The 25,213-nt window shown below is 37.4% G+C and overlaps 1 protein-coding gene and 1 pseudogene across 2 annotated transcripts; one reads left to right on the top strand and one right to left on the bottom strand.

Annotated features, from left to right (window-relative positions):
* Positions 1–529: 529 nt before the first annotated feature.
* Positions 530–25,213, top strand: MPC2 (mitochondrial pyruvate carrier 2). The gene is made up of 5 exons (XM_082668711.1): positions 530–917; positions 13,959–13,999; positions 22,657–22,741; positions 23,120–23,231; positions 24,998–25,213. The coding sequence occupies exons 1-5, from the start codon at positions 809–811 to the stop codon at positions 25,032–25,034; spliced, it is 384 nt and encodes a 127-aa protein (XP_082524837.1). The 5' UTR covers positions 530–808; the 3' UTR covers positions 25,035–25,213.
* LOC309837876 (ferritin heavy chain-like) lies at positions 14,230–14,867 on the bottom strand (annotated as a pseudogene). The gene has a single exon. The product of its transcript is annotated as a ferritin heavy chain-like (transcript).

Below are 25,213 nucleotides of genomic sequence, written 5' to 3'. Positions count from 1 at the left end.
GGTGGAGGAGGCGGAGGCGGCCTCGACTCCTCCCTCTCCTCATTCTCGACACCCTCCCTTTCAAGCCTTTCTCGCGAGATAACGACCACCCTGGAGACTGAGGCAGGTGTGTGCCAGGGCTGCCCTTACCCTAGAAAAGTGGGTTCAGACCACTCTAGTCAAATCCTTAATACTCTGGATAAATGAGGAATAGAGACGGAAGAAGCTGAAATCGGAAGTCTCGCGCTCACGAGTCTCATTCCAAAGGAAGCAACAGAGTTGTGCGGCGTCATCTTTAGTCGGGTCATGGAAGGCCCGAAAAGCCCATTTTATCTAGGGGCCTCCTTAACCAAAGTGAAAGGGGATTAGCGCGGGTGCAGCTTCACTTTCCCTTCTCCAACATGGCCTCCGGGCCAGGAAGAAGAAATTGTAGGTTTGGTCTGGACCCCGCCCACGCCCCGGGGCGGGCCAGTCACCGCGGGTCGCTCTGCTTGCGCAAGCGCGCTCCCGGTAGGGCGCCGGGTTGACTCGGTGAGGCTGTCCGTTTGCCACCTGTTTCCGTGACTCCTCCTCCCTCTAGGCAGTCGGAGACCAGGAGGCGGGCTGGGGGCGGGCCGTCGCAGAGTCTCCGCCCCCACAATCTTCTCTAGACGCGGGCCGCCGGGCGGTTCACAGGGGAGCAGGCTGAGCTGCCTTGGGGGAGAGGAGGGCGCGAGGCGTTGAGAGGCGTTGAGACAGGGGAAAGTGACGAGCTGCCCTTCATTGCCAGCTAGGGAGGAGCACACGGCCGCTGCCTTACCTGGCTGCCCACGATCACTCGTCCGCAGAAATGTCAGCCGCCGGCGCCCGGGGCCTGCTGGCCACCTACCACCGGGTCCTTGATAAAGTGGAGCTTCTGCTGCCTGAGAAACTGAGGCCGTTGTACAACCACCCGGCAGGTAATGAACCCAGAGTGGCTCCCACCGAGACCTTCCATCCCTGTCCCTTCCCTCCGTTTTGAGGCCCACTGACAACTCTGCTGCTGGAGGCATCACCCACAGCCCCAACCCCCTTCCCTCAAGTGAATCCGTGTACTTTCCCATGCTCCCTGCTTTTCATGTTTTCTTTTCCAGCATCTCTCATAAACTCGTTATTTTCAAGTCTGCGACCTTTGTCGCACCCCTTCCCTTAGGCACAACTCAGACCCTGACCGGGCCTCTGGGTTTGATCCTTCTCCATTTCTGCGGCCAAGAAAGGGTCTGGGCCACCAGGAAACCTCATTCTCTCCTCTTTCCCTCCATGAGTAGTGGTATATTGACCCACGCGGAGAAGAGCTGTCTTTCCACCCTGGAGGGTTTGGAGTAAAGGTCATACTTCCTTCAGCTCCAGCTGACAGGCCTGCAGAAGTGTTAACCGGTTTCTGAGTCAGTGTCATTCCTTGCCCCATAGGTCTAGTTTGTTTAAGTCTATCCTTATTTATGAAATTACTACTGAACAAGCTCTCCCTGGACCTTTTTGTGTGGACAGACCTGGTTTTAAATTCTGCTCTGCTGCTTACTATCGACGTGACCTTGGGCGAAATCCTAGATCTTAGTTTCTGTAAAATGTGATCGATGTGAGAGTTAAAGATAACGTATGTGTTTGATTCTTCATAAATGCTCAGTAAATGTTAGCTCTCTCTTTAACCTATTGGAAAACAATGTTCTTGTGGTTGAAAAAAATAATTCTTTAAGAAACTGGAAGATCCCAATTCTTCCAACTCTGTCTCCCCACATATCTGACTATGAAGAAGCTCTTGGGAGTGTGAGATGGTTACTAAATCTAATTTCCAGTTTGATAATGGGGTGAACTGTGTCTTGGAATTATACTTTAGTATAATATTACTTGTTGCAGTAGTTTACCCCTTATAAAATTGATCTTTAAGGAGAAGTTTTTATTGATGAAGAGGCTTATTTAGTTTATTTGCCTTTTGGTTCTTTTAACACGCAATTTTTGGAATTGTGCTGTGTTTTGTGGCAGAGATTTTCAGGAGGGAGAATTGGGCAATGCTTCTGTAATAATCTGGGCTTCAGACTCAACTGAATTCTGTGTAGTCAACCCTGACCCTCTTAAGCTCTGTGTTTGGGTTGTAGGATAAAGACAGGATAGAGGAGGAGCAACTTTAAACTACTTTAAAACAGAATTGGAGGGTAGTTTTATAGTGATATTTTGCAAGACCTTGGCTTTAACCACGTATAATCATTCTTTATAATACTTTATTCGACTTTTATAATGAAAAGGAATTATCTTTCATTTGAGATTTGTTAGTAGATTGTGCATTTTATCTGGATACTCTTGGACTAGTTCAGTTATTGTAACCCTTTTTTTCAGTGTAATGGAAGGAGCATAGGCTTTGAAGCCAGACTGACCTGGATTTGAATCTTGGCTGTGTGACCTTGACCCCAACCTTTAGTTCTAATCTATGAAATGGGGATAATAATTATCACCATTTAAGGATTGCTGTGAAAGTTAAGTGATGTATTGTCTGTAAAACATGTAGCAGTGTTTGCACGTAGACTCTCAACAAATGTTGGTGTTAGTTCCCTCTTATTAAGCTTTTCACCAATATGCAGAGTAAGAATACCTATCCTCTTATTAAGCTTTTCACCAATATGCAGAGTAAGAATACCTATCACTGCAAAATTATTTGTGATTAAAATGTTGTAGGGTAGGCACACCATTGTAGAAATGAAGAAACATGAAAAATATAACTGTTGATTGATTCATAAGTATTCAATAAAATCTGAGGAAATACTGATTATTGTTCCAAGAGTCATCAGAGTGAATATTCAAGGATTTTGCATACTATTTTGCATAATAGTATGTTATTGAATCATTATATTAAACATTAGAGTAGATTCACATACTGGAGGTTTTTACAGTAATATGCAAGGCTAAATTTTTGAGATTTCATTGTATCATTGACAAGTACGTTGAGACAGGTTACAAGAATATGTCTTTATATAAATATATATTAGAGTAGAATATTGCATTATATATAGAGTTAGACCTGTGGCCTTCATCATCCATTTATCTACATATTGTCTCTGGCACAGAATGATCTACTTCTGTAGAGTCAGAATAGTGTTCTATATACATAGAGAATCCTAAAGAGGCTACCAGAAAACTACTAGAGCTAATCAATGAATTCGGTAAAGTAACAGGATACAAAATTAATGCACAGAAATCTCTTGCATTCCTGTACACTAATGATGAAAAATCTGAAAGGGAAATTAAAGAAACACTCCCATTTACCATTGCAACAAAAAGAATAAAATACATAGGAATAAACCTACCGAAGGAGACAAAAGACCTGTATGCAGAAAACTGTAAGACACTGATGAAAGAAATTAAGTATGATACAAACTGATGGAGATATACCATGTTCTTGGATTGGAAGAATCAACGTTGTGAAAATGACTATACTACCCAAAGCAGTCTACAGATTCAGTGCAATCCTTATAAAACTACCAATGGCATTTTTCACAGAACTAGAACAAAAAATTTCACAGTTTGTATGGAAACACAAAAGACCCTGAATAGCCAAAGCAATCTTGAGAAAGAAAAACGGAGCTGGAGGAATCAAGCTCCCTGACATCAGACTGTACTACAAAGCTACAGTAATAAAGACAGTATGGTACTGGCACAAAAACAGAAATATAGATCAATGGAACAGGATAGAAAGCCCAGAGATAAACCCACGCACATATGGTCACCTTATCTTTGATAAAGGAAGCAAGAATATACAATGGAGAAAAGACAGCCTCTTCAATAAGTGGTGCTGGGAACACTGGATAGCTACATGTAAAAGAATGAAATTAGAACACTCCCTTACGCCATGCACAAAAATAAACTCAAAATGGATTAAAGACCTAAATGTAAGGCCAGACACTACAAAATTCTTAGAGGAAAACATAGGCAGAACACTCTATGTAATAAATCAGAGCTTGCTTTGGCAGCACATATACTAATATTGGAATGATACAGAGAAGATTAGCATGGCCCCTGTGCAAGGATGACATGCAAATTTGTGAAGCGTTCCATATTTTTAAAGAAATTATACTCCAATAAAGATGCTTAAAAAAATAATAATAAATAAATAAATCACAGCACGATCCTTTATGACCCACCTCCTAGAGAAATGGAAATAAAAACAAAAATAAACAAATGGGACCTAATGAAACTTAAAAGCTTTTGCGTGGCAAAGGAGGCCATAAACAAAACGAAAAGACAGGCTCAGAATGGGAGAAAATATTTGCAAATGAAGCAACTGACCGAGGATTAATCTCTAAACTATACAAGCAGCTCATGCAGCTCAATATCAAAAAAACAAACAACCCAATCAAAAAATGGGCAGAAGACCTAAATAGACATTTCTCCAAAGAAGATATACAGATTGCCAACAAACACATGAAAGGACGCTCAACATTACTAATCATTAGAGGAATGCAAATCAAAACTACAATGAGATATCACTTCACACCGGTCAGAATGGCCATCATCAAAAAATCTACAAACAGTAGGGCTTCCCTGGTGGCGCAGTGGTTGAGATTCCACCTGCCGATGCAGGGGACACAGGTTCATGCCCCGGTCCGGGAAGATCCCACATGCCGCAGAGCGGCTAGGCCCGTGAGCCATGGCCGCTGAGCCTGCGCATCCGGAGCCTGTGCTCCGCAACGGGAGAGGCCACAGCAGTGAGGGGCCCGCTTACCGCAAAAAAAAAAAAAAAAAAAAATTGGTCCTGACGAACCTAGGGGCAGGACAGGAATAAAGACGCAGATGTGAGGACACGGGGAGGGGGAAGGGTAAGCTGGGATGAAGTGAGAGAGTAACACTGACATATATACACTACCAAATGTAAAATAGATAGCTAGTGGGAAGCAGCAGCGTAGCACAGCGAGATCAGCTCGGTGCTTTGTGACCACCTATAGGAGTGGGATAGGGAGGGTGGGAGGGAGACGCGAGAGGGAGGGGATATGGGGATATATGTATATGTATAGCTGATTCACTTTGTTATACAGCAGAAGCTAACATAACATTGTAAAGCAATTATACTCCAATAAAGATGTTAAAAAAAAAAGAAAAAGAATAGAGTTCTAACCAAATGTGTGTCCTAGTAAGTTCAGTTCTCATAAGATACGTCACTCCCCCCACCATCTCCTGACTATAAAAGTATTTGACTCGACACTAACCAGCTGCATAGCTACCCTCTAGATATTTGTTCAAAGAAATAACCTTGAAGTCATGCTGCCCAGTGTTTACTTAAGAGCTTAGTTGGGGAAAAAAATTATTAGTGGAGTGTCATTCCTTTGTATGTATGAGCTCCAAAATGGGGTGAATCATCCCAAAGCGTGCACAAAATGAAACTGGAATGTAGGAAGAAAACAAGAGGACTTCTATTAATACTTACTATTACTTTATCTTTTTAAAGTTTACAATATAAAAATAAATTAGTACACATATATATATGTATGTGTAAATAGTCCCTTTATTACGATGGTTAGACTTAAGATTTTTCAACTTTACAAGATGGTTCAAAAGCAATACAAATTCAGTAGAGACTGTACTTTTTTTTTTTTTTTTGCGGTACACGGGCCTCTCACTGTTGTGGCCTCTCCCGTTGTGGAGCACAGGCTCTGGACGTGCAGGCTCAGCGGCCATGGCTCACAGACCTAGCCACTCCAGGGCATGTGGGATCTTCCCTGGCCGGGGCACGAACCCGTGTCCCCTGCATCGGCAGGCGGACTCTCAACCACTGCGCCACCAGGGAAGCCCAGATACTGTACTTTGAATTTTGAGCTTTTCCTGGGCTAGTGATATGTGGTACAGTGCTCTCATGTTGCTGGGCGGCAGCAACGAGGCACAACTCACAGTCAATCATGCGGTAAACAATCAGTACGTCCATTCTGCACCCCTATAGCCATTCTGTTTTTCAGTACAGTATTCAATAAATTACATGGGATATTCAACAATTTATTATAAAGTAGGCTTTGTGTTAGATGATTTTGCCCAACTGTAAGCTATAAGTGTCCTGAGCATGTTAAAGGTAGGCTAGGTTAAGCTATGATACTTCAGTAAGTTAGGTGTATTCAATAAATTTTCAATTTATGGGGCTTCCCTGGTGGCGCAGTGGTTGAGAGTCCGCCTGCTGATGTAGGGGACACGGGTTCGTGCCCCGGTCCGGGACGGTCCCACATGCCGCGGAGCGACTGGGTCTGTGAGCCGTGACCGCTGAGCCTGCGGATCCAGAGCCTGTGCTCCGCAATGGGAGAGGCCACAACAGTGAGAGGCCCAAAAAAATTTCAATTTATGATATTTTCAACCTTCAATGGATTTATTGGGATGTAACCCCATCATAAATCAAGGAACATCTGTACACAACTAAATTCTATGGAGTCTATATGTATTAATTTATATATATGTATATATATGCACTGTATATAGGGGATGTATGCTCAAAAAAAAATTTTTTTAACTGATGGGGCAATGTGTTCAAAAGAAGTTAGGAGACCTCAGCCCTAAAGGGTCCAGAGAGTCTCTAAAGAGTTATATCTCGGGAATTCCCTGGAGTTCCAGTGGTTAGGACTTGGTGCTTTCACTGCCATGGCCCGGGTTCAATCCCTGGTTGGGGAACTAAGATCCCACAAGCCGCGTGGTGTAGCAAAAAAAAAAAAAAAGAGAGAGATATCTCAATAGAACTGGGGGAAAAAACAGAATTAAATAAGAAATAAATAATAAAAATAAATAAATAAAAACTATCCTTCAATTAAGTCAGCCCAGAAAACAGCTATCTGAGCCATATAATTTTTGCTTACCATAGCTTTGCTTATATTGAATTACATTTTGGCTTAAGTGGAAGAACTGTTGAAAAAATACTTCTATGAAACATGTTGCAGTGTTTAGTTTGCTGTTGCTGAGAATATTCTCTACTTTGCGTGGCGTTCTCTCTGGGAAGGCTTATGGGAAAAGTTACTTTAAGATCTTCATAACAGGGATATTTTCATTTTTCCTAGGTAAGAGAATTGGTTTTTCCTTTTTATCTTACAGACCTAGAGAATATTTTTTAAAATAAAAACATACTAAATGAACCATTATTAACAGTGTTCATAAGGGAATATCTTTATCAAAAAAATTCAAAATTAAATGCTCAGGGAATTGATTTTATACTAGATAGTTTAATACAACTTAGTTCAGAGAATATTTTGTTTTATTTTATGTAAATAAAGCCAAATGGGGATCAAATAAATAACCAGTGTAGAAACCCACACAGTTATGTATTAACATGGTTATTTAGCGTCTCTGTTAGAACATTTTCTTCCTACAGAGATTATCTGAAGAATTTTAATGCCAGTCTAGGATAGACATCTAGATATGTATATCATATTAAATATATCTGTATTATATACCATGTATAATACATCTCTCTATATAAATATATTCTTAAACATATTGTTAATGTATATTATGTTTAAATATATACACTAAATATGTAAATATACATATATTATTTTTTACAGTTATAACCTCTGTTACCTTAAAATTAAGGAATGAGAACCAAAATGGAAAGTTGGGATTTCAAATACAATTGTAAGATATTGATGAAAAATAGAATATCTTTAAACTAGTTAGCTCCAAGAAAGTTGAATTATTTAATATTTTTTGAGGGCCTGCTGTATATTATATACTGTTTTAGCATTTGAGATATTTTAGTGAATAAAATTAAAATCCCTAGCCACAGAGATTTTGTATTCTCAGAAGAGATCATAAAAGTAATACAATCCTTGTTGTAGTTGTTAGTGTGACACTTAACATAACTTTTGCCCACTAACCTGATCTTAAACTAATTTTAAGAAATTAAGACTGTTCATGCCTCATCTAATTTGATTCACTAGATGTACTAAAGGAGAAGCAAGCCCTAAGAGAAGCTATAAATCGTTTGTTATATACACTGTGCTATATATAAAATAGATAACCAACAAGGACCTACTGTATAGCACAGGGAACTATACTCAATATTTTGTAATAATCTATAAGCGAAAAGAATCTGAAAAAGAATATATATATTCAGTTTTATGTATATAAAACTGAATCATTTTGCTGTACACCTGAAACTGACACAAGATTGTAGATCAACTATACTTCAGTTTAAAAAAAATTGTCTCTTATTTCCAAGTCATGTAATAATATTAATATTGTCTATGAGAGAGTGTGAAATACATTTAAAGTGTGGTCTGGCATAGCAGAAAGAGGACTGGGATCAAAGAGGCCTGTATTCTGGTCCTTGCTGTATCTGGAACTATCTGAATATGAGACACATTACTTAACTTTTAAGTGCCTTTTCTTTTTCATGTATAAAAGTAGAAGAATTTGGATTTTCTTTAAGTTTCTTTCTAGCTGTAATAGTCTACAATTTGGTATTTCTGCTAGGACCTTTCTTAGTTTCAGAGGCTTCAAGAAACTCAGATTTCATCAGGGACGACTATATAATTATTGTTAGATTAGGTTTTAGGGATCTAAGTTTTTATCCTTGTTGTGCTATGTATTTTATGTAAGTAATTTTACCTCTCTGGGCCTCATTTACCTGATTTATAAAATGAATGCCTGAACTAGATGATTTCAACAGTCTTTCTAAATCTAGAAGTCATTGATTCTTTGTTACTGAAGAAATGTATAAATTTAAAATGTATCAACCCTAAAATGCATATTGGCTATCATAGCTAGTCACTTCACCTGTTATTTTTCTTTGGCATTTTCACCAAAGCCTGTTTAAAATCAACATTTTAAAAATCATTATACACCTATGACGTTCTGGGTGCTATTTGAGTGAGCTCTTTCCAGGGCCTTCCACGAGATATAAAGACTGCTTGGCTTTAAAATGGTAGCCCCGTCATGTTCTCGGTATGAAATCAGAACTAGCTTTAGTACAAATAAAAATGAGTAATCTTTGTCAATATCTGTGTGAATTTGTAAGTAGCTGGCTACATGATAGCAAACAGATGGACTTGCTTAATACAAGGAATGTTAGAGGAAAGTTGAGGGATGTTGAAAGCAGTAAACCGAAGAGAAATGGTATGAAAGGGATTCGGTGGAGTAGTGGACAACATTCAGTAAGAACTTTATTCTTAACATTGGGAGCACCTCAATTCAATATTTGTATATGTGTACGTTTGCATGTGTGTAAAAGTTACTTATTCTGTTCCAAGAAGGAAGTCTTTCCCTAGGAAGAGAATCATACGTACAATAAATGACATACTTTCTGGGTAGAATTTATAAAGTATTTCATTAGCAGTCATTCCTCTCAGGTAAGGAAATTAGGAAGTAAAATTATGTCATTGTTTTATTAATAGGTTCATCAAAGTTCAACAAGGCAACTAGATTTGTTAATTTGTTTGAAAATGTAGGTCTCTTATGTCTCTTACATATTTGGTTGTGATATTCCCTTGCAGAATTTTTCAAATTCTTCCATGAAAGTTTGAACTTTAGAAAACATCAGTTTCACTTTAAAAATCAGAAAAACATATAACAACACAAAAGAAAATGACCATTATATTATTATTCGTATTTTTTGTTATGGTTGAAAATAGTTAATAGTTTTACAGTCAATCCTTGTTGCTCATGTATTTTATGTATAGTAGTTTGTATCTGTTAATCGCATACTCCTAATTTGTCCCTCCCTGCCTTCCTCTCCCCTTTTGTAGCCATATGTTTGTTTTGCTGTATAATTCATAGTTTTAAATAGTCAGCATTTGAGGCCTTTTCCAACCTCCAAGAGTGGACTTATAAGAAACAAGATGAAAATGTGTTAATTGTTAGTTAATTCTTTGTCTAAAGGAATGTATATTTATATCTGATGGGGACACATTTCCCTCATCTTGGACTTCAAATTAAATTTCTTAAGAGCTGCTTTTTATTCAGTATATTTTCAGTAATTTAAAATTTATGCCTAATCAAGTTTTTTCATTCATCGTAATGAATGTTAACTAGATACTCTATTTATACTTATGCTTATCTTGATTTTAAGGTGTTATAATCACTTCAGGTATCATGATTATTTAATGACTTCATTTTTTTAATGCTCTCCAGTGAGAATAGCTATGTCATTGTAGAACATAAACTATTTTTCCCAGGTCTAGAAAGACAATGTGACATTATATTCTCACTGTTTATGTGATACCTGTTTCCAAATATGTTTTTGTCAAAACTTTTTGTTTTAGGTAAATAACAAGGACCTACTGTACAGCACAGGGAACTATGTTCAATATCTTGTAATAACCTGAAAATGGAAAAGAATCTGAAAAAGAATATAGTTATATATGTATAACTGAATCACTTTTCTGTACACCTGAAACTAACACATTGTAAATCAACTATACTTAAATAAACAAATGTTTTTAAACTTTACATTTTAAATGTCAAAATCAGTTGGGATGTTTCCTCATTACCATTTCCATTATTGACTGATTGCTGTTTTCAAGAAGATAGCCTCTCTTCCTGAATTCATACACGTCTATATTTATTTGACTTCTTTACTTTTAAGGTAGAAAATGATTAGCTAAGATAAAATGGAAGGGTGAACTAAAATAAGTTTTCTTTAAAATTTGTTGTTAACCTATTATATGATCATGGGTATTACTAGCTATTTTTTCCTTTTTTTAACAATGAAGAAAACACTGCTTGTTTGCACTTACAGATCTCCAACCCTAATTATTTGTGTCAGGTGTCAGCATCCTCTGATATTTCAGAAAAAATTAGAAATTTAGAATGTCTTATTAATATATATTTGCTACTGATGTTTTTAAATTCAGTGCTTACCAATTGTTAAACTAATTTAGGCTTTGTTTTATAGTTTAAAATTATGCACTAAATAAAATATTTAAACTTCTCTTTGGCCCATGTTCTAGCAAACATAATTTCATGTTCGAAGTTTTTGTTTGGTTCAGTTGTGTGGGAGAAGGGCGGTTTTTATTTTAATATTATCACCTAGCTCAGAGCAGTTGAGTAAATTAGTTACCAGGCAAACCTACTGAAAAGCTTGACGTTCATTAACCCTGAAGGGTCAACCATTTCAGCTCGTAAAGAAACCAGAACCTTAGAGGCATTGCTCAGGAAACAGTTTTTGGGGTGGCAGAAGAGGAAGCATGAGTTTTGAAATATGAAGAGAGGAGTCTGTTGGGGAATCCAAAGCCGGAGACGAAAACAATGTATTGGCTTACCCTTGAGAGATGAAGCCAAGCTTCATGCAGGGATAAAAAATAAACTTGGTAATTGATACTGCATATGACCCTGCGGCTTTGTATATGATAAAGAAAAATAAACCAGGTGTGATGATAGGAATCTCAGAAACTCAAACTAAAATAACCAGAGTTTGAAAAGATTGACTTATAGGATTAGTGCATTATGGCATCAGACTCATGGGAAGAATTTTCAGGAGCCAAAAAGGGAAGTATCATGGTCTAAGAGTAGAGTAACTAATGAGTGAAAGTCTAGTACCAGTTCCCTGATGTAAAGGGAACCTGATGTCCCTGAAATCCCAGCCTTGAGGATGAAGCGGTGTCAAGGCAAATCTGGGTCAAACCTAAAATTTGAGTAGCGTTGATTAGCATCTCTCCTGGATATGGTTAATCCAATTCAATTCTGTTCAAAAATATTATTTGTCAAGAAAAACTAAGAAACAGGCTTTGACATCTAGACCTTGCCTGATTAAAGTGACAGATGCGTAAATAGATCAGTTTAATTGTTAAGTGCAGAAAACTAGAAGAATAGACAGGCTGCTTTGGGAGTTCAGAGAAGGAGCATTTAATCTAACCTGGAGATGTTAAAGAAGGCTTCCTTGAGGAGATGAAACCTTCAATGAGTTTTTGAAGGATATTAGGAGTTAGCCAGATAAGGCCAAGTAAGGCCAAATAAGGGGACTAGTAGCTTGTGCTTAGGTTCTTTAAAGCCAGCACTGTGTTTTATTTACCAGTGCATCCCCAGTGCCTACAACACTGTAAAGCATGCAGTAATTATTATGGGTGAATGAATGAGTGGTCTTCTTTGCAACAAATTAAACCTACAACTATGACTGGATCTTAACTTAGCTATGTGCTTTTACTTTTTTTTTAGCTCCATGCTTTTTCAATTTCATTATCTTTTGTTTTGTTCCTAAATAATAGGTTTGAGTCAATTCTATCTTTTAAATGTTATTTATGTGTATGTGAACAGAAACATTCCTTGATTATTAATGACAGTGAATGCTCACCCACTGGGGGGAAATTGGATAAATCCATCTTTACCTGCTGGTGCTATTTGAGAAATATTACTGGGAGTAGATGAAGAGAAATAAATGTGTTATATTTGGGTGATGATGCCATTTTAGATGTGATTTTTGTGATCCATAAAAACTATTTATTCTTAAAAAGTAAAGTGGAATATTAAGGCAGAAATAATACAACTAGATTTATAATTATATAATTAGAATATAAATTATAATTAGATTTTTTTAATTTCGAATTTGCTTAAAATCACTGTTGTCTTATGTGAAATTGATTAATTTTTGTGTTAAGAAATAAATGTCTTTTGTTGATCCAGTGTGTTGAGAGCATACATACCATATTAATTTGTATTGGATTTAGCTTTTAAATTACCATGGACAAAGTCTGTTTCTCTCCTGTCACTGTATCCCCTGGAAGGTTAAAAGAGACATATAATTTGGAAGAGTTACAAGTGGGCACAGTTATGTTATGTGGTTAAAGAGCACAAGTTTAAGAGTTAGAAGACTTAGGTTCTAGTTACAATTCTGGGCTTACTAGCCGCATGACTTGAGTAGGTTATGGAACTTCTCTGAGCCTTATTGGTAAAATGAAGGATTTAGATTAGATGATCTCTGGGTTTCCTTCCAGCTCTGAAACATCATGCTTCTCAAATTCTAGGTTATCTAAGAAACCATAGTCGTTTTCAATACTGTCAACATTTATTGAACATTTTGCACGAGGCAGATGAGTACCAGGATAACTAAAACAAGGACCCTGCTATTAAGGAGCTTACAAATCTAGGCTTTCCACTTTCTCATGTGCCCTTTAAAGTTAGGTTCATTAATTTTTTACTAGAATATATAGAATTTTTATAAGAAGTTTTACTAGAATACGTGGTGACATGTCATTTATAATAATAAATATTAATAGAATTAGTGAATATATAAATATCTGGGACTTCCCTGGTGGCGCAGTGGTTGAAAATCTGCCTGCCATGCAGGGTACCTGGGTTCGATCCCTGGTCAAGGAAGCTCCCACATGCCGCAGAGCAACTAAGCCCGTGCACCACAACTACTGAGCCTGCGCTCTAGAGCCTGCGCGCCTCAACTACTGAGCCCACAGCCACAACTACTGAAACCCACGTGCTCTAGGGCCCACGTGCCACAACTACCAAGCCCACGTGCTGCAACTACTAAAGCCCGCGCGCCTAGAGCCAGTGTTCAGCCACCGCAGTGAGAAGCCCACGCACCACGATGAAGAGTAACCCTCCAGCTCGCTGCAACTAGAGAAAGCTTGCACGCAGCAATGAAGACCCACTGCAGCCAGAAACTAATAGAAAATATCTACTGTGGCTTGTATCACCAAAATTCCATAATTTGTCATTTCCTCAACTTGAAGATTATCCTAAAGTGAAATAACATTAAGTTCCATGTTCAAGGCAAAACGTTAGGAATGGTTTCCGAAACCATCTCCATTATACTTTAGCTAATTTTAATAGTTCACAAAAATACAAATAATTGACAAGGAGATCAAAGCAACTTGTATGAAAGATTGATAGTGTGGTGACTCTCTAAATTTTAACTTAAATACAAAGTATGCAGAAAGCATAGTAAAAATTATTAGAAATGGATTGATAAACCTTTGAGTTTTTGAAATGTGGTGATGGCTATTAAAAGACATATTGAAAATAGTTGGTTTATTGCTAAATTTTTCATTTTTTATTTTCAGGTCCCAAAACAATATTTTTCTGGGCTCCAATTATGAAATGGGTAAGTCTTGAATTTTTGCAGAAGCTACTGAAAAAGATATTCTTTAAAGGAGCTTATTAATTTGAAGTAACTTTTCTGAAGGATGTACTTTTAAATGTTCATGGTACGTCTTGAAGTAATTTTATACAAATACTCTCAGATGTATCAGGGTTTGGGGGGGGGGTTACCAAATTACTTTATTTGAAGGAATGGTACTAAGGAAAGGACTTGTAGATATTTTGATACAACTTACAGAAAAGGTAAGGTAACCCAAACATGCATGCACTGCCTTGGTGACCAGGGAAGTCACCCCTGTGGCTATGGGAAGCCAGCCTAAGGCTTAGCTCTCATTATCACTATTTCCCAGAGTGTGCTTGTCAAAAAGATACTGAGCCATGCCAGATTCGGGGGCCCCCATCGTGCGCAAGTTGGTTACGTGGTCACCCAATTCTTTAATGGATTTCACCTGCTCATTCAGATGATGAGTCTCAATGAAGTCACACCAATGGGGGTCATTTTTCTCCGTGGCCAGTTGGTGCAGTTCCAGTAGTGACTGATTCACACTTTGTTCCAAGTGTAGCGCACATTCCATTGCATTCAGCCCATTCTCCCAGTCATCACGGTCTGGTTTCTTGATATCCTGAAGGAAGATTCGGCCACCCCGTTGGTTCTGCAGCTTCATCAGTTTCTCAACATGTTCCCTCTCCTCACAAGATTGGTGAAGAAAGTATTTGGCAAAGTTCTTCAAAGCCACATCATCGCGGTCAAAATAGTACATGGACAGGTAGACTTAGGAGGCGTAGAGCTCCAGGTTGATCTTGCGGTTGATGGCGGCCTCCGAGCCCCGGTGGTAGTTCTGGCGCACCTGTGAAGGGGACGCGGCCGTCATGGCGGGCGGCTGAGGTGAAACAGTGGCGGTGGCTGCGCGGCGCTGTAACGGCGGCGGGGACCTTGGGGCGGTTGGAGGGCGCCGTGAGGTGGTGGCGAGGGCTGGCTCTGAGCGGCCGGCCGGAGCGGGGGACGAGCGCCGGGTTCCGTCCAAGCACTGTTGAAGCAAGAAACCGCGGCGACTCTCCGCGAGGACTGTGGCCAGATGTATCAGTTTTACTGCATAAAGCCTACTACCTACTTTAGTTTTTCTGAACTCATTAGATAGGTGAGAGCCCTTTGGGGAACGTATTGTTATCGAAAAGCTTATAATTATGGGCCCTAGGAACATGAAACTTCATTCTAAAATTTTGTGACTATGTAAAACTTTAAATTAATTAGAACACCCCCAAATTAACTTTTGTTATTAATTTAGTATGAGAATTTCAGATACTAACACTAAAATAGAGGCAAGGAAAGTTATTCTCAAAAAGTAGAAGAATTTATCCAAGGGTATATATATTAACATTTGGGAAATGATAGAATATGGGACTTCTGACTCCAAGACCAATGCTTTTACACTATGCCAGAGTTTCCATTCCTAAAGCTCTCATTTAGCTGAAAAGAAATAATTGCGATGGCTGTTAATAACAAATCATTGATTTTATGTTGGAAGGGCCCGTTTGGGCTTAATGCAGTGCTTCTCGAAGCATCATCCCTGGACCTGCAGCATTGGCATCACCCAGGAATATGTTAGACATGCAGATTTTCAGGCCACATCACAGATTTACTAAATCTGAAACTATAGGGATGGAGCCCAGTAATTTGTGTTTTAATAAGCCCTCCAGGTGATTCTGAGGACTTCTAAAGTTTGAAAACTACTGGTCTGCAGGCTTTTTTTTTTTAACTGTAAAAATATACACATAAAATTATCATTTTAACCATTTTTTTCGTGTTGAGTACATTCACATCAGTGTGCAACCAATCTCTAGGACTCTTTTTATCTTGCAGAACTAAAACTCTGAACCCATTAAACAATAGCTCATTTCCCTCTTCCCTAGCCCCTGGAAACCACCATTCCACTTTCTATCTGTGAATTTGACTACTCTTGGTACCTTATATAAGTGAAATCATACAGTATTTGTCTTTTTGTGCCTGGCATATTTCACTTAGCATAATGTCCTGAAGGTTCATCTATGTCATAGTATGTGTCAAAATTTCCTTCCTTTTTAAGTCTGAATATTTCATTGAATGTGTATATCACATTTTGTTTATTCAGTCATCTGTTAATGGACACTTGGGTTGCTTCACCTTTTGGCTAGTGTGAATAATGCCGCTATGAGCAATGGTGTACAATATCTGTTCCAGACCTGCTTTCAGTTCTTTTGGGTATATACCTACGCGTGGAATTGCTGAATCATATGGTAATTCAGTATATTTAATCTTTTGATGAACTGCTGTACTATATTCCACAGCAGGTGCACTATTTTACATTTCCACCAGCAATTCACGGGGGTTCCAATTAATTTCTCCATATCCCTGCCAACACTTGTTACTTTTGTTGTTGTTGTTTTATAATAGCCATTCTAATGGGTGTGAAGTGGTGTCTCATTGTGGTTTTGATGTACATTTACCTAATATGATTAGTTATGCTGAGCATCTTTTCATGTGCTTATTGACCATTTCTACATTTTCTCTGGAAAAGCATCTATTTAAACCCTTTGCCCAAGTTTTAATAAAGTTGTTTTTTGTTTGGGTTGTAGGCTATTTTAATTCTCTTAAATGTACTGTTTTAATTTGTTAGAACAACTCAGAAACTCAGCTGTAAATCTAAGTAGTTGAGAATGTTAGAACTGGAATTACCTGTCCCTCAATTTTATGGCCTTAGGCAAGTTCAGTCTCCGCCCTTTTGTCTCATCTATAAAGCAACAAGATTAGAGTAAATTAGTGGTTGGGAGCTATATTTTACAGAGAACTAGGGAGCAGTTCTCTTTTTAGATCTATAAGTTGAGAAAAGCTTCCATCAGTTTAAAAAAGAAGCTTCAATATATCATCTTTAATGATTCTTCTCATACTCTAAGCATTTAAAAGTGATATTAAAAAAAATACTAAGAAATGTAGATTACTATTTCCTTTCTCTTTGCTCCCTACCAACGCTTAAAATTATATATCTGCAAAGTGGAATTAATTGCTGAAATATTGTTTCTAGCACCGTTATTTAAAAAGTGAGAACGATAAAATAAATAACTCATAAGGACCTACTGTATAGCAAAAGGAACTCTACTTAATACCCTGTAATGACCTATATGGGAAAAGAATCTAAAAAGAGTGGATATATGTATATGTATAACTGATTAACTTTGCTGTACAGCAGAAACTAATACAGCATTGTAATTCAACTATAGTCCAAAACAAGTTAATTTAGGGCTTCCCTCGTGGCGCAGTGGTTGAGAGGCCACAACTGTGAGAGGCCCGCGTACAGAAAAAAAAAAACTTAATTAAAAAAAATAAATTAATAAAAAATAAGAATGACTTAATGTATTTCCAATAAATTGGGAGCACCCCGACCCCAAATTTACCACAGTTTAGAAGTTTATTGATTTTTACCAATAGCTTTTTTTTTTTTTTTTTTTTTTTTGCGGTACGCGGGCCTCCCACTGCTGTGGCCTCTCCCGCCGCGGAGCACAGGCTCCGGACGCGCAGGCTCAGCGGCCATGGCTCACGGGCCCCGCCACTCCGCGGCATGTGGGATCTTCCCGGACCGGGTCACGAACCCACGTCCCCTGCATCGGCGGACTCTCAACCACTGCGCCACCAGGGAAGCCCGCCAATAGCTTTGATGTTTCTTTGATCTGGTCCATCAGTGTTTTGAAACATTGACAGTATTATATACTCATAAGTGCTTTCTCGACTGTCTCCTTTAAAAATATCTATTTTAAGTTCATGTTGACATCATACATAGTCTCCTGATGACAGCATAGCAATGGAAATTTCTGTGTTTTGTTCTCTGGTGGGGAAACTTTTTTTGATATTTAGTTTATGCTTTCCTTTCCCAGAGCATTTGATAATAATTAATCTATAGTAAACTATATGTGACACGTAGCAGTTGATGCTGCAAGCCACCTAAGTTGTACATTAAGAATTTTAGACTATACTTCTTTAGAGATTTAACTGTGGTCGAATCCTTCTTAGCCACTTCAGTTGAAGCCAAATAATTAATTATAAAGGTCAAAGTGGATAATTCTAAAAAGCAATACTACACACCCTTAAATATTTTATTTTAACTTAAAGATTATAAGTATATATTCATTTATCAATCATTTACTATAAGGTCAAAGCTTTGATTTGTGTATGGATCCACTGGTTTTGAGTTCCACATCATCTGTCTTGGATGAATTATACCGTAGTGCATCCTACATGATTTCAGTTTAGTTTTCTTTAAAGCAGAGCAAGTTCATAGACACTTTCATGATAACAGAAACCTGCTAGATTTTTATGTCTCCCCACCATCTTTTAAATTTTATTTTATTTTATTTATTTTTGGCTGCATTGGGTCTTTGTTGCTTCGCGAAGGCTTTCTCTAGTTGTCGCGAGCAAGGGCTGCTCTTCCTTACCCTGCGCAGGCTTCTCATTGCAATGGCTTCTCTTGTTGTGGAGCACAGGCTCTAGGTACATGGACTTCAGTAGTTGTGGCACATGGGCTCAGTAATTGTGGCTCGCAGACTCCAGATGCGCAGGCTCAGTAGTTGTGGCTCACGGGCTTAGTTGCTCCGTGGCATGTGGGATCTTCCTGGACCAGGGCTCGAACCCATGTCCTCTGCGTTGGCAGGCAGATTCTTAACCACTGCACCACCAAGGAAGCCCCTCACCCCCATCTTTTTATATCTGTCTTGTTCACACCAAATTTGACAGCAAGTTTAACTTGCCTTTATTCAATCTTTCCAAAACAGTCACTTTAGATTTCATAGAAATAACAACCCTCTTTCTGTGTTTCACCTGTTTACCTAGTTCATTAAATTAGGTAAATTACAGTAACAAGTAAAACTGGTATAAACAGGTTTGAAGACAAACACAGTGACTTGATAAAAATATAACTCAACTGGTGAGAGCAAAAGTGCATGAGTGCAATACAGAATAAATAGCCTCTAGCCATGAGTATTCAGCCATGGGCATCGTTAGCTTGTTTACAGAAGGAATGGATATCATTGGCTAATCTGGGGAAACTATTATGTGAAGGTCAGTTGAGGGAGCTTTTTTCTTTTTGTTCATAGTCTGTTTGTGCAGACTGGGTTTTATATATTTTTTTTTTTTTTTTTCTTCTTTTTGGCTGCTCTGTGCGGCACGTGGGATCTTTGTTCCCCGACCAGAGATCAAACCCAGGCCCCCTCCAGTGGAAGTGCAGCGTCCTAACCACTGGACCACCAGGGAATTCCCGACTGGGTTATAGTTAACTCTTGAACAGTATACCATTTTGTGTGGCTAATTTTTCTCTTTTCTGTTCTCCTTAGGAATAAGTCAAACTATACTTCAAGATTACCTCTGCAGGTTTTTAATGTCTATCTACTTGCTTTTCCAGCTGGAATACTTATATAGACTAATTCGCAGTTTAAAATCTTGAGAACTTTGTTATCCCTAAGCATTTTGGAATTGGAATATTCTGTTATGGTATTTCATTTTTAGCCCTCCTCTAGAAGTGTCATATGACTTTTTTTTACTAAAGGAAAAAATATTGGAAGGAAGAAAGGAAGGAAGGGAGGAAGAAAGGAAGGAAAAAATGTTTTACACTATCTGATGAGTATTTACTCCACCCAGTGGAGATAACCAGGTGCCAGAAAGAATCACACATTTGAAAACCAGTTTTTAATTGATGGAAACACAGAGAACTAACTTGAATCTACTAGATGCCAAACTCTCTGTATTGGTTTATTTAATACATTATCTAATATTTAATCTTCACCAGAAAAAAGGTGTAAAGGTACTGAGGTTCAAAGAACTAGAACTGTTGTAAGTGACAGAGTCAGGATTTGAACCCTCAGTTCTAATTTGACTTCAAAGCCTAGGCTCTTAAACACTTACAGGACCCCCTTTAAAAGTCACTGTGGATCTTTCTGTAATTGGTACTTTCTCCCCATGTTAGGGAGTATTTTACATAACCTTGTGATATACTCCACACACTCTCTGACTCTACAGTTCTATTATTTGAATAAAGTTCATAACAAAGAAGAATAGGAACACAGACCTTCTGCCCCTGAGACTAGAAGTACAGGAAATGGTACAGAGACTAATATTCCCTTATCTCTGCTTCTCTAAAGATGTAAGCTACTATTTGTTGTTGATAATAATAATATTTTCCAGGCACTATGGTAAATATTTTTGAAGCATATTATCTCATTTAATCATATATCTCTTTTGCAAGGGTAGCTATTCATATTCTCATTTTATACATGAGGAATTTAAGACAATGTGTTATGTAACTTGACCAAAGTCACCCAGCTAGTAAATGGCAGAGATTAGATTCACAGTAAGATTTTATAAGGTAATTTACATGAGGTTAGAGTGGTATAGAAGTAGAAAGCGTTTTTTTGGTTTTTTGTTTGTTTGTTTGTTTTGGCTGCATCGGTCTTACTTGCGGCACTCGGGATCTTCATTGAGGCATGCGGGATCTTTCATTGCGGCACAGGCTCTTCATTGCGCCGTCGCGGTGCGCAGGCTTCTCGTTGTGGTGTGCAGGCTCCAGGGTGCATGGGCTCAGTAGTTGTGGCACGCAGGCTCTCTAGTTGAGGTGCGCAGGCTCAGTAGTTGAGGTGCGCGGGCTTAGTTGCCCCGTGGCATGTGGGATCTTAGTTCTCCAACCAGGGATCGAAGCCAGGTCCCCTGCATTGGAAGGCGGATTCTTTACCACTGGACCACCAGGGAAATCCCCTAGAAAGGGATATTTTTTTTTTTTTTAAGAAATGCGGGAAAGGAAACTAATATAGTATTATAAATCAACTATACTTTAATTTAAAAAGAAGAAGACTAAAGAGGCATAACATCCAAATGCAATGTATTATCCTGACCTAACTACTCTGGACAAGAAAAATAATGTTTTAAAAGACATCTGGGGGCAGTTGTCAAAATTTAACTATGCACTGTGTATTAGACAACAGTGTCTTATCCATGTTAAATTTTGTGATTAGATTGTGGGTATATAAGAGAATGGGAAGATAGTCATGTTCTTAGCAAATGTACACTAAAATACTAGGGAGTCAAAGGGCATGATGTCTACAACTTCTTTGTAAATGGGTCAGAAAAAAATATATGTACTTATAAAGAGAGAGGATAATAAAGCAAACATTTCAAAAAAATAGAGAGAGAAAGAAATGTGGGAGAGGGGCCTCAAGACCTCTATGGGAGAGCACAATTACTAACATGTCCCAGAAAAATAAAATGTATACTCTGAGCATAAACAAAATCATGGCTGCTACCTTCCTCCAAAAGACAATGCTAGAATATAGCCTATAGTCATCATAGATCTGTTACAGTGTAGTAATACGTGGACTGAGTAGAATAATGCTAGAAATCAGTCCCTTTCTTCCCCTCTACAACGGCAGTATTCCACCCTGCCAAAGTGGAACAGATATGCAACGGAGAAAATGTACATTGGGACCTGGAAGAAGAATGTAAGAGTGATGATTAGGAACCATTTGGGAAGAAAATCACAGGACTATGGGTGAAAATTAACAAGAAAAGTAGTATTGGTCATGATTTACCTCTACTTATACTACAGTATTTAACTATTTGCCCCTTTTTTAAGCCAGAATCATTGCTTCCTTGATCTACTGACTTTATTAAATCAAAACCATTTGGATTTGGTTTAAATTTGTAAAAATTCACAAGTATGCATATGTTCTATTTAGGAGAAAAAAACCCTGTGCTGATTTATATTTTTCATGTAAGAGCATCTTTTAGAAACTCAAAAAAACCTGAAAATTTCTTAGAACCATATTTTCTAATGACATATTTAGGATTTGATTTTAAAATTGGAGAAAGGGAGGAGGAGAGGTGATGTAAATATGGCAGAATGTCAATAATTGTTGACTGGGTGATGGGTATGTAGGGGTTCTTTGTACTAGTCTCTCTTATTTTACATAGATGTGAATTTTTCATCAATAAAAATCATTCTGTTATGTATTCTAATCTCTGCAATAGAGTAGCATAACTAATATTCTAGTGAAGACTCGTTACTAAACTTTCTTAGTGTTGCTGATGGTAGGGTATGATTCTATAAAAAACAGTGTTAAAAACATACCAGAGAAGAAATGACCAGGTATACTTTGACATTAAAGAAAAATTATCTAGCCAAGAAGCTAAAATTATAGCAGAGTTTTTCTGATACTTCCACTTTTAAAAAAGAATACTGTTGCAAAAAACATGAAAGGAGGAATTTATACAAATAGCTTTCAGGCATCTTCCACACCAGTGTTTCCCAACATGCATAAAGAATATATAAATTCTTATGTGAAAGAAGTATCATTTGTAGAACAAAAATACAAATATACTTATAGAAAAAATATATACACACACTACTGATTTTCAAATATATGAAGCTGTTTAATGTGATTAACAAAATACAACTTAATTCAAAAAGCATTTCTGAATTCATTGTAACTTTTTGTCATGATACATTTTTTCTTAATGCATGGATACTAAAATCATAGCTACAGTCTGAAAATCTCTGAAATAGTTTGTGTTTTAGTTAGAATTGAGAACCATTACTACATACTCATGATGCTTTTTTTTCTTTCTTATGTGTTAATGTGTATTTCCAGGGGTTGGTGTGTGCTGGATTGGCTGACATGGCCAGACCTGCAGAAAAACTCAGCACAGCCCAATCTGCTGTTTTGATGGCTACAGGTAAATTAAATGAATATCTTCCATACCGGGCATTCAATAATTTTGTTTTATATCAATGTACTTAACTGTTTCATGTTTGAAATACATATACACACACTCACACAGAAAGAAATTAGCAGTGTTATCTCTAGGAAGTTATTAGACTATAGCCAAACAAGGCAGAGGAGGGTTATAAAAATTTCCCTTTGCTGTAAGAACTGAGTGTTTTGTGAAATGCTGAATTATAGCAACTTCATTAAAGTCTCAAATTATAGCATTTCTTTGTCCTACTTTGTGTTGTCATAGTCTTATTTATAATTATTTTACTCTAATATTAAATGTTCAAATAAGATTGCAGCAGTACCTATGCTTTTTTAAAAAAAAATTTTATTTCAACAGGGTTTATTTGGTCAAGATACTCACTTGTAATTATTCCCAAAAACTGGAGTCTGTTTGCTGTTAATTTCTTTGTCGGGACAGCCGGAGCCTCTCAGCTCTTTCGTATTTGGAGGTAAGCTTACCACAGATGTAAAAAAAAAAATCTGCCTCAGAAGCCATCCGGCTGGCAATACTTTTTTTTTTAAGATTCATATATAATGCTAAGACAGGATGTGCCTGAAGCAGACATTAAACATTTCTAGAAAGCCTGGGGGTTTGAGTTAAAAGTGTTAGGCAGTATATTACCTAGGTTTTAAATCTGTGTGTTACCTAGATGTACAGCCCTTTGATAGAGTCTCTTTTATTAAGATAAGATAACATATATAATTTAGGATATATTAGGTAATTTTCTGCATGAACTTTTTATCACTTACTTTCAATCAAATATAATAAAGTGAGACTTAAATGTATAGTTATATAGTATTGGAAATGATGTTTAAAGTGAGGCTGCTAGTTTCATTGGAAAGTATGTATTCCGTGAGCATTGGAAATTTTCAAAATTCAGTGATTAATATTATTTGTCAGTGACTGGTTAACACTCTGCAGTGAGCTTAGATGAAGGCTCTGGCTTGATTTGAACCATAGAACCTTCCTAAATTACAAAACAATGTTATGAATAACAACTTTCTTTAACTAAAAAATTGAATGATTTCAGTAAAGAAATAGAAAACATTGAGCTATATAATTTACTTCCTTTCAGAAGGCATTCTATTCTGCAGAGTATAGTACATTTTAATTTCATTCATCTGTACCATCCCTAGCTTTACTAGTAGCTTAATTCTGTAATCTTTTTATAATATTCTAGCACATAACGCATAGATGAGTAAATAAACTCACTCATTCTACACAATGCCTGACAACCATTTTTAGGGCTTACTTATATCAATATAAGCTTCAATTAGTACAGAGATTTTATTCACAGAGTACTTTTCTCATGCACCATCTCATTTTGACCTTATATTAACTCATGATAGTAGAACTATGAGAACACTAAGTGTCACATTCAGAAATATTATTTCTAATATCAGAAATTCAGGTTTAGTTTGACAAAAGGATTTTTGGCCTTTCGGTTACAATAGCAGATTAGATTTAGTTAGAAATATAAATGTTGGACTCTCTGGAGGACTTAGGAAAATACTGTTGAATGTTTGAAATCAGGACCTTTTGAGAAATCTAGGAGGTATGGTAGGCTTCATGGAATAAGTTCCCTCTTGTGCTTATTCAGTTTCCCACTTTATTTTCAGCTGAGAAGAATAGTTAATGAAGCCCAGGGTAATGTAAAAGGGAAAGACTCTGTAGCTTTGTGGTTAATTCTTCTTTGAATTAATGATAATTGAAGAAATTGTCCTTAGTTTCAATAAACTTTAAGTGTTACAACCTCCTAACCCAGTAGCCTGCCTGCATCACAGAATTATATTTTATTTTTAGTGATTAGACAGGCCCATTCCCAATTGATTTTATTCTCAGGAAAGATGCTTTGTGAGTATAAAATTAAAAGTTCTAGATGACCATGTTTTGGTAAACTTTATACATATATTCACGTTTGTCATACTCTTGTATAGTTCCAGAATGAAAATATTCTTACATTAAAATAATATTTTTGTACAGGGAACTGTATGTCAGTTAAGACGTTTTGACAGTTGGAAACCAGATTCAAAAAAGTCCTTGGATTACTCTCCCATCTGCCTGTTTCTCTATAAGCCTCTGGGAAGATTGTATTTACAACTGTATAGCCTCTTGACTAGAGAGAAAGAAGAGATGGAATATGCTCCCACTCCCTTCTTATTATAAATGTATCTATTGTGATTCATGATTTTTTTCTTTCTGTTTTCTTTATAGATATAACCAAGGACTAAAAGCTAAAGCAAACAAATAAGAGTTCTTGATCACCCTAACAACCTGGATGTGGACATAACCGCTGGGACCTAGTTTGATTTATTATTCAGTTGTCAATGAGGTGATGCTAACTGTGCTAACATTTGTAAGGCATAAATTCTAACTGTAATTGGGAGATAGTACTTGATTCAACAGAAAAATAAAGCAAACTTTTAATAA

The sequence above is a fragment of the Grampus griseus genome (genome assembly GCF_964374135.1).
Source record: "Grampus griseus genome assembly, chromosome: 1".
Taxonomy (NCBI): Eukaryota; Metazoa; Chordata; class Mammalia; order Artiodactyla; family Delphinidae; genus Grampus; species Grampus griseus.
The sequence above is the reverse complement of the archived record's forward strand: the minus strand, read 5'-3'. Positions and strand labels throughout refer to the sequence as shown.

What these genes read in the sequence shown, in the direction of transcription:
- MPC2 (XM_082668711.1), top strand. Translation starts at nt 809, where the DNA reads ATGTCAGCCGCCGGCGCCCGGGGCCTGCTGGCCACCTACCACCGGGTC. An exon ending in GTTGTACAACCACCCGGCAG is followed by an intron (nt 918 to 13,958) that starts GTAATGAACCCA and finishes TTTTATTTTCAG; the next exon opens with GTCCCAAAACAATATTTTTC. An exon ending in CAGCTCTTTCGTATTTGGAG is followed by an intron (nt 23,232 to 24,997) that starts GTAAGCTTACCA and finishes TTTTCTTTATAG; the next exon opens with ATATAACCAAGGACTAAAAG.